Raw genomic sequence first — 12,611 nt, forward strand, 5'->3', positions numbered from 1 at the left:
TACTCCAAAGATATATGGACTTTGTTTTTGTTTTTTTTTTCAACTCAACTTTCTAGAGTGACCAATTGCAGCATGTGAAGGAAAAAAAAAAAAAAGAAAGAAAGAATATTGAGACTTGGATGGATGCGTCAAGAAGTAGCAATGTTTGTTACCTGCAGAGGTGTTACAAGAAATTTCATCTGCTGCAACGAAGACGAACTGATTTCTGGAAGAGAAGATAAAATTCACAATACTGCTCGCTCAGGGAGAAATGTGCTCTCTGCCAACTGGGTAGATGTATTCAGATGCGGGGAGGGAGGGCGCTGTGTTCGAATGGATGTTGCAAGGGAAAGTGTTGATATGGCTAGGACTTGGGAGAGTTTAGAAGGATCATGAACCAGGCATGCGGGGGGCCTCACCAGTGGAATCGGGGGTGATGTGAGAACGGGGGTGGGGTGTGTGTGTACACACTATTGCACTGACATAGGAGTACTGAGTGTTACCAGGACGTCACGCAAGGATATGTTTCTAAGGCCGGGGCATTTCAAACTGCGCTTGGAATTTCTACACTAAATGCAAATTACATTTAAAGAAAATACAGACTGTCCATTAGGAAAAATGGGGTACTGCAGCTAGCTACGAAAAATCATAAAATTCCAGACTTTATTATTGTAGTATAATATCAAAAAAATTTTAAAGGAAAGAAAAAGAAATTGCTGTCATTTCAGAAGAGAATGGTTATATGGTCTCATGTTATAGATAATAATTTCCTCACCAAACTAGGCTGGCTACACAAAGAACGTAAGAGAATTCCTCTATTGGAGTAAATCCCATCTCACCAAATTATTTTTAATGATGCAGTGTTTAAAAGAAAATTAAAATGGAAAATGCTATTTTACTTTGATTTAGTAAATCCAGGAAGATGATAAACTCTCTTAAGATGTTTCCAACTGTGGCATTTTCACAATGAAATGTGTTCTAATTCAGACACACTGTTTATTTCTCTAGAAATGAGAACGTCTGTGGGAGGCAGATTATAAAAATGCCCCAATGAGATTAGCTGGGATCTTAAATGCCTCAGAAGCAGTAGGATAGAGCCTTCTGGTTCTTGTTTGTTAGATTTTTCTGTAGTGTATGAATCGTTAAGAAGCAAGATTAAATGCATTTTTGGGGTCTTTGATTGGTCTTCTTCAAATGTTTTAATGATTCCAAAAAGTACCTAGTGATTGAGCATTTCTTAAAACACCTTAAGAAAGTTTTACTTTTGCAAGAGGTACACTCTGAAATATAAATAGAGCTACCACTGGAAAATTCACTAGAATTTGGCATTCACTTGAAAATTCTAGCTATTTCCACACCAATGAAATCTAAACAAAATTATACATGCTCTGAAAATAGTATTTCTTATGTCTTTCTTCCATATAACAAAAGTCACAGCCAAGTTCATTTATCACTTCTCTTAAAAGAATAAGAACGTTAGTGTCACTGGATTCCTGCTCTCTTTCTGCTTGGACACAGACTTTTTGAGCCCCACCAATACCTGGCTTCAAATTTCTGAGGTTTGAGGAGCAGTACAATTAATATCCCTGAAAATGAAGATATTTGGGTTTGAATATTTGTTTTCACTTGTTCACCTCTGAATGCCTCAAGGGGGAACACGATATGGGCAGCTCAAATTGCATGCATGAAATTCATATGTGTATGGACCAAACAAGCCCTTGGAAGGACTTCTGTTTATAGTATGCTCACAAGAATAACACTTTATTACCAAGAGCGGCAGCCTGGTGCATCCAAAGGGGCAAACTCTTTGGTATAGCCATTCCTCAACTATAGGGTGGGCCTCGTTAGTGAGATGGTTCTATCCAATTCAGACCCTATCGTCCCAGAATAATCTGCCACCTTGTATCTCACTTCTGCATTTTCCCTACAGAACTGTCCCTCCTGCCAGACATTAGGAGAACCACAAGAGGCAACCAACACAGATATACAATGGTGACTGACTGAAGAAGGAAAAAGTTTTAAGAACACAACCTACCAGTATATTTACAAAGACATCAGACCTTTGTCTTTAATTGTACCAGAATTTTAGAACATATGATGGTTGTGTTTCACAGCACTCTTCCTTGGGACATGATACATTCTCTCTTTTTTTTTTTTTTTTGTCTTAATTTTTGTTAATGCTTATTTATTTTGAGAGAGAGACACACACACACAGAACCTGAAGCAGGTTCCAGGCTCTGAGCTGTCAGCACAGAGTGTGACACAGGGCTCAAACTCACAGACCGTGAGATTATGACCTGAGCCGAAGTTGGACGCTCAACCAACTGAGCCACCCAGGCGCCCTATGATACACATACTCTTAAAAATAATGCTACTATTTCTCCATTCCCTTCCTTCCTTTCTTTTTCCTCTCCCTCTCCTCCCCACCCCCAGCTCGCTCGCTTGCTCTCTCTCTCTCTCTCTCTCGGGCAACTTATATATCTTGAATTTTTTTAGAGTGTCTCTAGGATTCCTGAGAAAAATCTCTGAACAAAGGATATGACTCGGAGAGTTGGCTCAGAAGATGGCCGACTATCAAGTCAAATCTACATCAAAGCATAAAGTTATTGCCAGTAGTGATATTTTAAGGGATATATCATGGACTCTGCGGCAGTACCAAAAAAGAATTATTAAAACGTATTTGCAAAATAGTTATTTGGATGTATCAGTTCTCTACTGCTATTTATTTTCTTTTAATTCCACGCAAACAATCCCACTACATCCATTTCAGAAAACTGCCTTTTTATGGAGCTCATTAATTCCATGGAGTCAACCTGCATGATCAGCCCTCCCGCTACACTGATTATAAGTACAAAAGGAGATGTCTGCCAAATAATAGCCTGGGGAGGGATATCAGGCCAATGTGGCCCACATGGGAGGCCAACAGAGGAATCTGGGAAGAATTATAAGGGATAGGTTTCATGGTGATGTCTCTGTCCACTGTTAGGCAATTTTGATATACAGTTCTGTCTCTCCCCACTTGACCTTTAAGACAAAAACCATCTCTCTCAGCCCCATATGTGGATCATCCATGACCCTCTCAGTGGAATCATTTACCCCAAATGACCAGAGAGAGGTATGATCAAAGAGATTAACAATGTAGCTGGGAAATCTGCTACCCCCAAGCAAGGGCAGGGCAAACTAAATGACCAAAGCAGTGCATGTGCACTCTGGACAGTGTGGGTGGGCTCACCTCTCAGGAGGAGAGAGGAGACTGGCATGGGTCTTGACCCCCATGCTACTCCTAGTCTGCTCTGCACTCTCAACACAGACCAAAGAATTTAAACTGCAAGAGCAGCTGCCCCTGATGTTCAGAAAACTGGTTATAGAGGATAAAGTCTGGCCAAGTGGTTCTCAGCCTTGGCTGCACACTGTAAAAACACTTGGTGCCCTTCTAAAATTCTCAGTGATCATGCTACACCTAAGACTGGTTATATGGGAATCTCTGTGAGTGGGTCTTGGGTGTTTGTAGTTTCTAAAGAGCTCCAGGTAACTCTCATACAAGCCAAGGCTGAGGGCCACTTGTCTAGCTGAATGGTTAAGTCTAGTTCCTTAGACTCACAGGGAGAGGTGAAAATAACGGGAAAGCCCAGGCCCTTCTCCTGTGGTCCTAGCCTAATTGGTCTGGGGCAGAGTGTGGAATGAGGTAGTTTAGGAAATATTCAGCAGGTAATGTAGGATTCTGTGCCGAGTGTGGGCCTGGTTAAGATTCTCTCTCTCTCCCCCTGCCCCCTCTTTCCCCCCCCTTTCTCTTTACCTCCCTCTCCCCTTTCCCCTCCTTACCTCTCTAAAATTTAAATATATATATATATATGTGTGTATATATATATATATATACATATATATATATACATATATATATATATATACATATATATATATACATATATATATATATATCCCCAACTATTCTTAAAAAACTTATAAAGAAAGAACCTCATTTCTGAAAGCGAAGGTGGTCTAACGGTGGCCACAATGTCATGCTCTCTGTATCTAATTCCCCCCCGTGTTTCTCTTATTTCAGTATCTTCCATGAACAAACTCAAGAGGATCTTTGCTGGGTCTTTCCACTTGCCTTCTGAGTCTGCATCTAATTCTCTTTACCAATTTTTCCACCTAGGATTCCTTTCTATTTTTGAACCCTCCTCTACTGCAGAATTTCTCAAACTTCCCTGAAGATAAGAATTAATTAGAGTGCTAAAATATAGATGCTAAAAACAGACGTCTGGGTTTCAGCCCTGACCCCCCGAATCAGAACTTCCAGGAAAGAGATGTGAACATCTGTCCATTTGGTGAGAACCCAGGCCTGGTTACTGACAAGCTCTGGGGACCCATTCACCAGTCCTAAGTGTCTGCTGCTCCTGGAAGAGAATCATCATTCCAGGTAATTCTTACCATGGGGACATCTGGGAACATTGCGGAGAAATTTCCTGCAAGTTCAGTCCCATTTTCATTTCAGAAATCTTCCTACTCTCCCAGGAAGATTGACAGGGGGAGGCTTTGTGGGAGGAGGGAGGATTACTAATTTAGGAAAAAGAATGAAACGGTTGATCGCTGAGCACGAGGAAGAAGGCTACATTCGTCTCGGCTCTTTGGAGTGTTGGTGTCAAAGAGCCAGTGACCCGATGTCGATGGAGTACTTATCCATGACAGGAGGTGGCCAAGCCCTGTATCTATGTATTAACTGATTTAATTTTCTCTACACCCCCTCTTCCTATCCCAGTCTTTATAGATGAGGAAGTGGAGGTGTAGGTCATGACCATGTGCAAGTTGGTGGAGGTGAAATCTGAACACAGCTGGGTTGGCTCAAGACCCCGACTCTTCTTCACTAAGATTGTGCTGAGGGGCACCCATGTTGGGGTGCTGAGTCAGCACTGGAGTGAAACGTCTCTACGGAGGAACCTCCTGAAACTGTCCTGAACCTTTCATTCCTACCGACAAAATAACACAGAATCTGGATTCTCCTTTGAGTATGATGTTAATTGAAGTTTGAGAGGGATAATTATATTCTGCTTTAGCAACTTGCAGTGTGGAATGACACGGGCCATGGTCTTTCTTTTTCATTCTATCACCAGACTTCATTATGTTTTACGATGGTTTTCATAGACCAACCATCTAGACTCTGCATCTGACTCAGCTGGTGGTACATTTAAATTAGGCCTGTGACCTGCCACATCATCCTTCTACCCCACTTTTCTTCTTAGGCGAAATCTCATCTCTCTGTAATTTTCTTTCTTCTAAAAATTACCCACGGCTGAACTCTAAGAGTCAAATTAAAATAGTAGCCAGCCAGTATTGCTGGAGGGAATGTGAGAAGCTAGGTATGGAGACAGAGTAAAGGTTGGGGCACAGGCAGGGGAGGAGGGAGGGCAGACAGGAAATGTTCTCCCATCAAAGAACACTGGTGTTCAGTTTTACTGTTGGAAATTCTGGTCACTTCTCATTCTTTGGCCTTTTAATTCTGTCATGTCACTATTGTTATGCAAAACTCTGGGTGGATATCACTCATGGCAGTCTTCTAGTATCTAATGCTATGAATATGGAAGCTAGCAAGCCCACGCCCACACACACACACACACACACACACACACACACACACACACTTACATGTGATTAAAACCCTCCAAGGCTATCTAGTGCAAATTCCCTAGGGCCTTAGAAGTTAGTCTTCAACTCCGGCACATGGCAGTCAAGATGTCCCAAGACAGCAGTGCACAAAGTCAAATTAATTCTATCTGTAGATTCTGGGCACCTGTTGGTTGTAAGGCAGAGTATCTTAATGCTGTATATATAATTTTTTAAAAATAAAATACTAATGACCAGGTCCATTTCCCAATCTTTTTACGTCAGAATCTTTGAGAGTAATTCCCAGGCCCAGGTATTCCCGAAAAGCCACTCTGGTGATCCCAAGTGTCAGCCAGCACTGAGAACTGACATTTCACTGTATGACTATTTCTTTGAACTTAAGTTCCCTGACTCTGCAGGGAAGAGAGCTGTGTCCTCTGGTTTTTCAATTAAACGGCACTAGTGTTGACAGCCACATTTTTAATTGCTGATATTTTAGTTTTTGGAAATTATATTATTATAATTATATATATTGTTTAATACATTACTTATTAATTTTTAAAACTGTGCTGTGCTTACCACGATGCCTCCTTCTAGACATGTGGGATTAAGGTAGAAACACACACTAATCAGGGATTCTTCCTGTTCATATTAAGAAGCTGCTGGAAGGGTCATATGGAATCCAGCCATGAACGTCTTCTGAATAGTTACACATAACATGCAGAAATAAGGTGCTTCCATTAAAATTCTTTTTGCTGACTTTACTGAATAGCTCACTCCTCTTGTTCACTGAATTCTCAGATGGTTCATGAGGGTTTGCTACCTGCCAGACACCCAGCTAAGCCAAAGGGATGGGACCTTGTGCTCCTGGCCTTTAAATCACTGTGCAGCATCTGTATTGGGCTTGGCTGTCTGGAAGCTCATAACCTAATTTATATTTCAATTTTACACATTTGCAATCAGTATTTTACCTCCTTTCCCCCGACTCAGTTCTAAAACTCTACAATTATAAAAAGCCCATTCAAATTTATGTTTTTCACTGCCCTGTCGTTATTTCTATTTATGTTTCAGTATTGAATTACATGTACTTGGAGAGGCGGTGGCAAACTGTAGAATGAGATGGGGTGTAAACAGACAAAGCAGCAAGCAAACAGACAGATTGACTGTAGAATCCTCTGAAAGGGTCTCTCCCGATCCTTTTCATCTTTAAAGGGAAAGCATTTCCCTTTAACATACACTTAGAATCATTTCATTTAGTTGCAGTTGCTAATGCTAACACTGAGCACGTTTTGAAAACTAAAGTTTACTTGGGAAAGGAGGTGACTGCTCTGGATCTATCCTCAATTTGAATATTCCATCCAAAACTTCTGGGTTTAAGAAATTCAAATCCAAGTGCGTGCCCATTCCCTGGAGACCCCGAGAGCAGTCCACTTCTGTAATTTTAGTTTCTCCAAACTTGAGCAATCTCCTCAGCTCCCACTACTTTTTTTCTCAGGTAAAAGAGAACAAACGGTGAATCTGGAAGCCCTGCCCTGTCACCTTCCTGGGCCTCAGTTTCCTCATCTGGAAAATGGGGACACAAATAGCACAGGCCTCCCTTAGATTTATTTTATTTTGTTTTATTTTTTTTGCACTATGATGAGAGCATGAATGTGAAAGCACTTCATTTGTGGGTAAACTGCCATTTATTTTTTTGGGCTGTGCGAACTCATGAAGGATAGCTGTCTTCTCTCCCCAAAGAGAAAAGGCATTTGTGTTTTTAAGTGCGGGGCTTTCACAGTTTTAGGCCAAAAGGGGGACAGGGAACAGCCCTTTGAGGTTACAGGTGCGTCTGGGAAGATGAAAGGGACACAGAGGAGCTCCTAAAAGAGATCGACTTTCTGATGCAGGGTTGGAAATGGGTCTGGCCAGTTCTGGGAACAGCTATGTGTGTTCTCATGGGGAAGCAGCTGTCCTGTAGAGGAGAGGAGTCCCGTGCTTAGTGAGGTGGGCAGGAGCACATGGTATTGGGGCTGAGGCTCTGGAGGCCGGAGAGGCCACGCTGAGAAGGTCTGCGCCCACCTATGAGTTATGTGCACAATGGAGTGAGTGCGGTGGTGGAAAGGTCCAGAACCTTCCAAATCCCCAGGGGATTCTGATAACCCACAACCACCCCCAGATACTGGAGCTCTCACCAGTGGCAATGAGAAAAGAGCAACAGAGGCAGATTTCGTTTCAGTTTTTGAAAAGTAAGTCTCTGTAGACAAACTGGTTGTACAGAAATCTAAAGCAGTGGTAATGTGGGGGCTGGGTTTATGCCACAAGAACTGGTCATTTTTCCTACAAAGCTGACGTGTCCCTGGTAGCCTGGACTCCTCCAAAGACAGAAAAGAGAAAGATGAACACAAAAACAGGCTGTTTGATCTCATGGGTCCAGTGGCTTCTTCCTTCAGAATTTTTTTTTTTTTTTTTGGCCCAAACTATTTTTCCCCAAGTTTTACTGAGGTATGGTCGACAAATAAAAATTAATATATGGGGTGCTGGGGTGGTTCAGTCACTTAAACATCTGACTTTGGCCCAGATTATGATCTCACAGTTCATGAGTTTAAGCCCCGCATTGGGCTTTGCACGACAGTGTGGAGCCTGCTTGGGACACTCTCCCTCCCTCCCTCCCTCCCTCCCTCCCTCCCTCCCTCTCTCTCTCTCTCTCTCTGCCCCTCCCCTACTTGCGCTCTGTCTCAAAATAAATAGATAAACTTAAAAAAGAAAACTGAATATAATTGGGTTGTAGGATGTACTTTTTAAAAGAGATGATTTAATATATTGTGCATATTATGAAATGATCATCACAGTCAAGCTAATCAACATATCCATCATTTCATATTGTTACTTTTTGTGTGTGGTGAGAACACTTAAGATCTACTCCCTTAGCACATTTTAGGTATCCCTATTTTGATATTTCTAAAATGGAAGTCAATATTTAAAAATAAAACCCTCCATGGTCAAAATATTCTTCTAAGCCAGAAAACTTGCTCCTACAGGAACAAAACAAAATACACCCATCGTTTAGTGATGCTAATGGTAATATCCCATCCTGAGAGTCCTTTAGTGTCAGGTGCTACTTAAGGAGCTCTCTGCTCATGACCACACTAATTCAACAACAACCCAATCAGGCAGGCATCACTCAACAGCCCCACTTTAAAGATGAGGCAGCTGGGGATCAAACAGGTCCCTTAGCTTGCCTGTATTATCTCTGTAGTAAGTAATGTTAGCCTAAATCTAAATCCCTGATCATATGCTACAGATGAACAGCAAAGATTTGCTAATGCATGCCTCAAAGCAGGTACAGTGATTACAAAAGACTTTGCCTCAAATCCTGAGCAGACAATTTCTAAGTTGTGGGCAGCTGAGTAAGGCACAGGTTCCCAGAATGTTAGTGTTACAGGGGTATTAGAGCCTCCTCTAAAAATGACTCCCACTTTCAAGTGGATTTAATTTTGTTTGCTCTGGTCTGGATATACTCAGTGCTTTCAAGTAATGCCTTATACTCTAAAATATCTGTCAATGAACAGTTGAGCTATTGAGAACCCCACTCATTTTCACCACCTCCTGTAGTTTATGAAGTAATGTTCACCTTCATCTCCTTTTGACTGTAACTGGTATGATGGAGACGTCTCCATTTAGCAAATGAGAAAACTGAGGCTCAGTAAAGGGAAGAGGAATCCGGTGGGATTTTTCCAGGGTATGGTTTACATCAGCCTGAGGTTATTACACAGTCAATGAGAAAATACTAGCATGAAATCATTTGCATTATCCAGAAATCTTTAGGGTTAAGAAAATGATCGATCGTGGCCCTAGACTAGTTGGGGGAGGGGGAGTTCCCTCAGGATGGATTGCAAGGGACCTCCAACCATGGATGATTCTTATTTTCGCACTGAGGAAGGGAAAATAGAGAAATGACTACAAACCAACAATTTGCTAAGACAAATTCTCCTACATGCTTCAAGCTTTGTAGAATGTCAACATTATTTGCTGCATAGGGGGTAGCACTGAAGCTTGCCCTCTATGGGGGTGCTTCTCAAATGTCATCCAAACCACCCAGGGATCTTGAAGGTACAGATTCTGACACAACAGGGCTGGGGTGGGTTTGAGATTCTGCATTTCCCACAAGCTCCTGGTGAGGCCAACTGGGTTGGTGTGGGAACCATGCTTTGTAGGGCTCTTGGGACCCTCACAATGAGCCACTCCAATCTTAAAATTTCAGAATGGACTAAGGCGATCACTCTTTCTCCATTGTTTAATTTTGAGATAGAGAAACTGAAGACAATAATTTAAAGAATAGCAGAGAAACAATCCATCATTCCAGGAAGGCTATGCAGCTGATAGTGTCCAGGATGCATGTTTAACATGCACCCACCTGATCACCTGAGCTCATATCCTACTAACTAAATGTAGCCCACACACCCTCTACCTATGCAGAAACGGTGAAGAAAACATGTCCCTCATCTTTTAATGCAGTTTATAACTTCAAATTACAAAAGTGGACCATGAACAGAGATGGAGATTGAGAGGCTGATCGAAGCATCCAACAATCATGGTTTTCTTTGTAAAGGCATTCTGAGCCTACAAACGCAGTGCAAAGTGCTGATGCAGGTTATCAGATGTTTGGTGTATTTCTATAATCTCAAGTCCAAAGCATTTCAATTTAAGTGATTACGATAATTAAGGGAAAAGGGTGTTGAGCTTTGATTATGTCTCATCTCTCCACAATCTATTGATCTATTCAAACATTCACACATCCTAATGTGGCAAGAATAAGCCCAGGAACAATGACAAAATTGATGAGTTAGTTACTCCTTACAGAGATTGCCTCAAACATTCACCTCCAAACTACCGTCTCTGTAATTCCTGATAGTGGTCCCTACTCTAAACGTTTTGTGTTAATTAAGTATGAACTACACTACGGTTTTGAGGAGAATTTAATTCCAGAGGAATCAATCACTGTGATTCACGCCAGGGAGAAAATCATGAGAAGTCATTTATTTCTGTACAATGACTGTTCACATGCACGTACTGCGCACAAATATGGAAATAGCACAGAGGCCACATTTAAACAGAAATCAGTTCTACTGGGAAAAAATTTAAACTTCTCCCAGAACTTGTTTCGATAACTTTAAAGGAAATACTAGAAATTTTTAGTGAAAAGTTCCCTCTTACCTTAAAAGACAGCCTATAGTGTATTACACAGGGACAAAAAAAGACAAAAAAAAAAAAAAAAAAAAAAAGCAAAGAAGTAGAGTGTGTTCAATGTTTGTCACATTCATGAACTAAGATTCTATTGTGTGTGTATTTCCTTCTCCTTGACTGGGAAGCTGTCTTCCATGAGGAGCTCTGTATTTGCTGTGGAAAGGGCTCCTCCAGAGTCTCCGTGTACCCATTCTCCTTGGAAGTTTCTGACCTGCCTCTAGAAAGTACCAGGCTTTCTCACCTGTCTCGAAACCCTTCACAGCTGAAGGATCCTGATGATGCTACTATAGGATAGGTTTTATTTGCTTCTTTGTGGCCTATCAAGTCAATGATCTGCAACCTGAGAAGTGTGTAATTAGGCCATGACATGACCAAAGGAGTTGTTACATCTTGTCTCCTCGCTGGCTAAAGTGTCTACCCACATGGCTGTGACAGCTATGGTCTACTGGGTTTGGAATTTCCTTTAATGTCTCCCCAACTCCTTGTTGGTCCAGTCTGTTGACTATTACAGTCTTGGTTCTTTTTTTTTAACGGCTTCAATTGCATACATATTTATCCAATAGTGCATAGCAGTTGTTAAGAAGCCATTATAGATTTCGGACCAAAGGCAATTAGTTCTTGAAAGAGAAATTTGAGCACTTTTTCTTTTAACCTGTGTGTGTGTGTGTGTGTGTGTGTGTGTGTGTGTGTGTGTGTGTGTGTATGCATGCATGCATGTCTGTAAATTAACAATAGGAGAAACTAAGGAAGTCCATCAGTAACAGCTATATTTATTTTTAGCACCAAGAGCTTTGTGTCCATAAACACGAGTTTCAAAAATCATATTGATGCCACTATCAAGAGTATCTGTCCCCTCTGCTATATCAGAGCCATCTCAATTGTTACTAGATGAAATCACTGTCAATCTACACAGCAGGTGGGCAGAAAAAGTAATTTATCTTAGTTATCATAACTTTTGTTTTTTGGTGAAGGCCCAATAGGAACTATTTGATCCATAGGGAAATAAATTATTGCTGGTTTTGACAACATGAAATTTGACTCATGTGTTCATCATCAACTCATGTCTTAGTTACGACGATTTGAGGATGTAAACATGACTTGCCCTGACTTTGTTAACAATTGCATAAGGAGGCAGAAACAGCCCAGGACCTGGACTAAAGGACTCTGGGTGTGAAGTCCAGTCTTTGGACATGGAGAATCTGCCTAGGATGAGCATACATGTTCTGCTTGATCTGGGACAGTCTGGTTGAAGCTTTCTGTCCCGGACTCATTCTTAGTAACAGGACATTCCTTCTCTGTCTCAAGCGTCACATTCTGGACAGTCATTTCTGGGGTCACACTAACTACATCGCTTCTCTCCTCAGGTTGTGTGTTCTAATGTTCTACACACTACCAGAAAGGCAGAGACGCTACCAAAAAAAGTAACTTCAAAATAGAAATAGAAAATCTACATGGTGAAAAGGAAAAAAAAAGTGTGACAGGGAAGATACTATACTTTCCTTACTTTAAGGAGCGCTAACATCTCAAAATCCAAACTTTGGATAACTGAGAAACTGAAGGGCTTAAATGGCCCTTCCCCTAAGTAAGTTTGTCTGTAACAAAAACAAAGCAAAACCCAACAAATGATTCCTGGAACTCACTGGAGTAAAAAGAATTAGATTTGCATATAATCCTACCTATTAAGTTTTAAAAGGCTTGTCTACACCATAACTTAGCCCAGTCGGTCTGGCCATTATCTTTCCTAAACACTTTCAATGACTCCAGAACCTGTTAAGAAAATAACAGATTCAAACCCCTGAATT

The 12,611-nt window shown here is 41.2% G+C and overlaps 1 protein-coding gene across 18 annotated transcripts in view; it reads right to left on the bottom strand.

The window, feature by feature from the left end:
• The window catches only part of RBFOX1 (RNA binding fox-1 homolog 1), a 1,461,670-nt gene that overhangs the window by 15,836 nt on the left and 1,433,223 nt on the right, over nt 1-12,611 (bottom strand). For 3 of the 18 annotated variants that reach the window (XM_042921405.1, XM_042921394.1, XM_042921395.1), the window contains one exon: nt 153-205. The exons of the other annotated variants lie outside the window; for them this stretch is intronic. In XM_042921405.1, the coding sequence (XP_042777339.1) occupies nt 153-205 (53 nt within the window). The remainder of the gene's footprint in view (nt 1-152; nt 206-12,611) is intronic. 18 annotated transcript variants of the gene reach the window in all.

This window comes from Panthera leo, chromosome E3 (genome assembly GCF_018350215.1).
Source record: "Panthera leo isolate Ple1 chromosome E3, P.leo_Ple1_pat1.1, whole genome shotgun sequence".
NCBI classification, from domain to species: Eukaryota; Metazoa; Chordata; class Mammalia; order Carnivora; family Felidae; genus Panthera; species Panthera leo.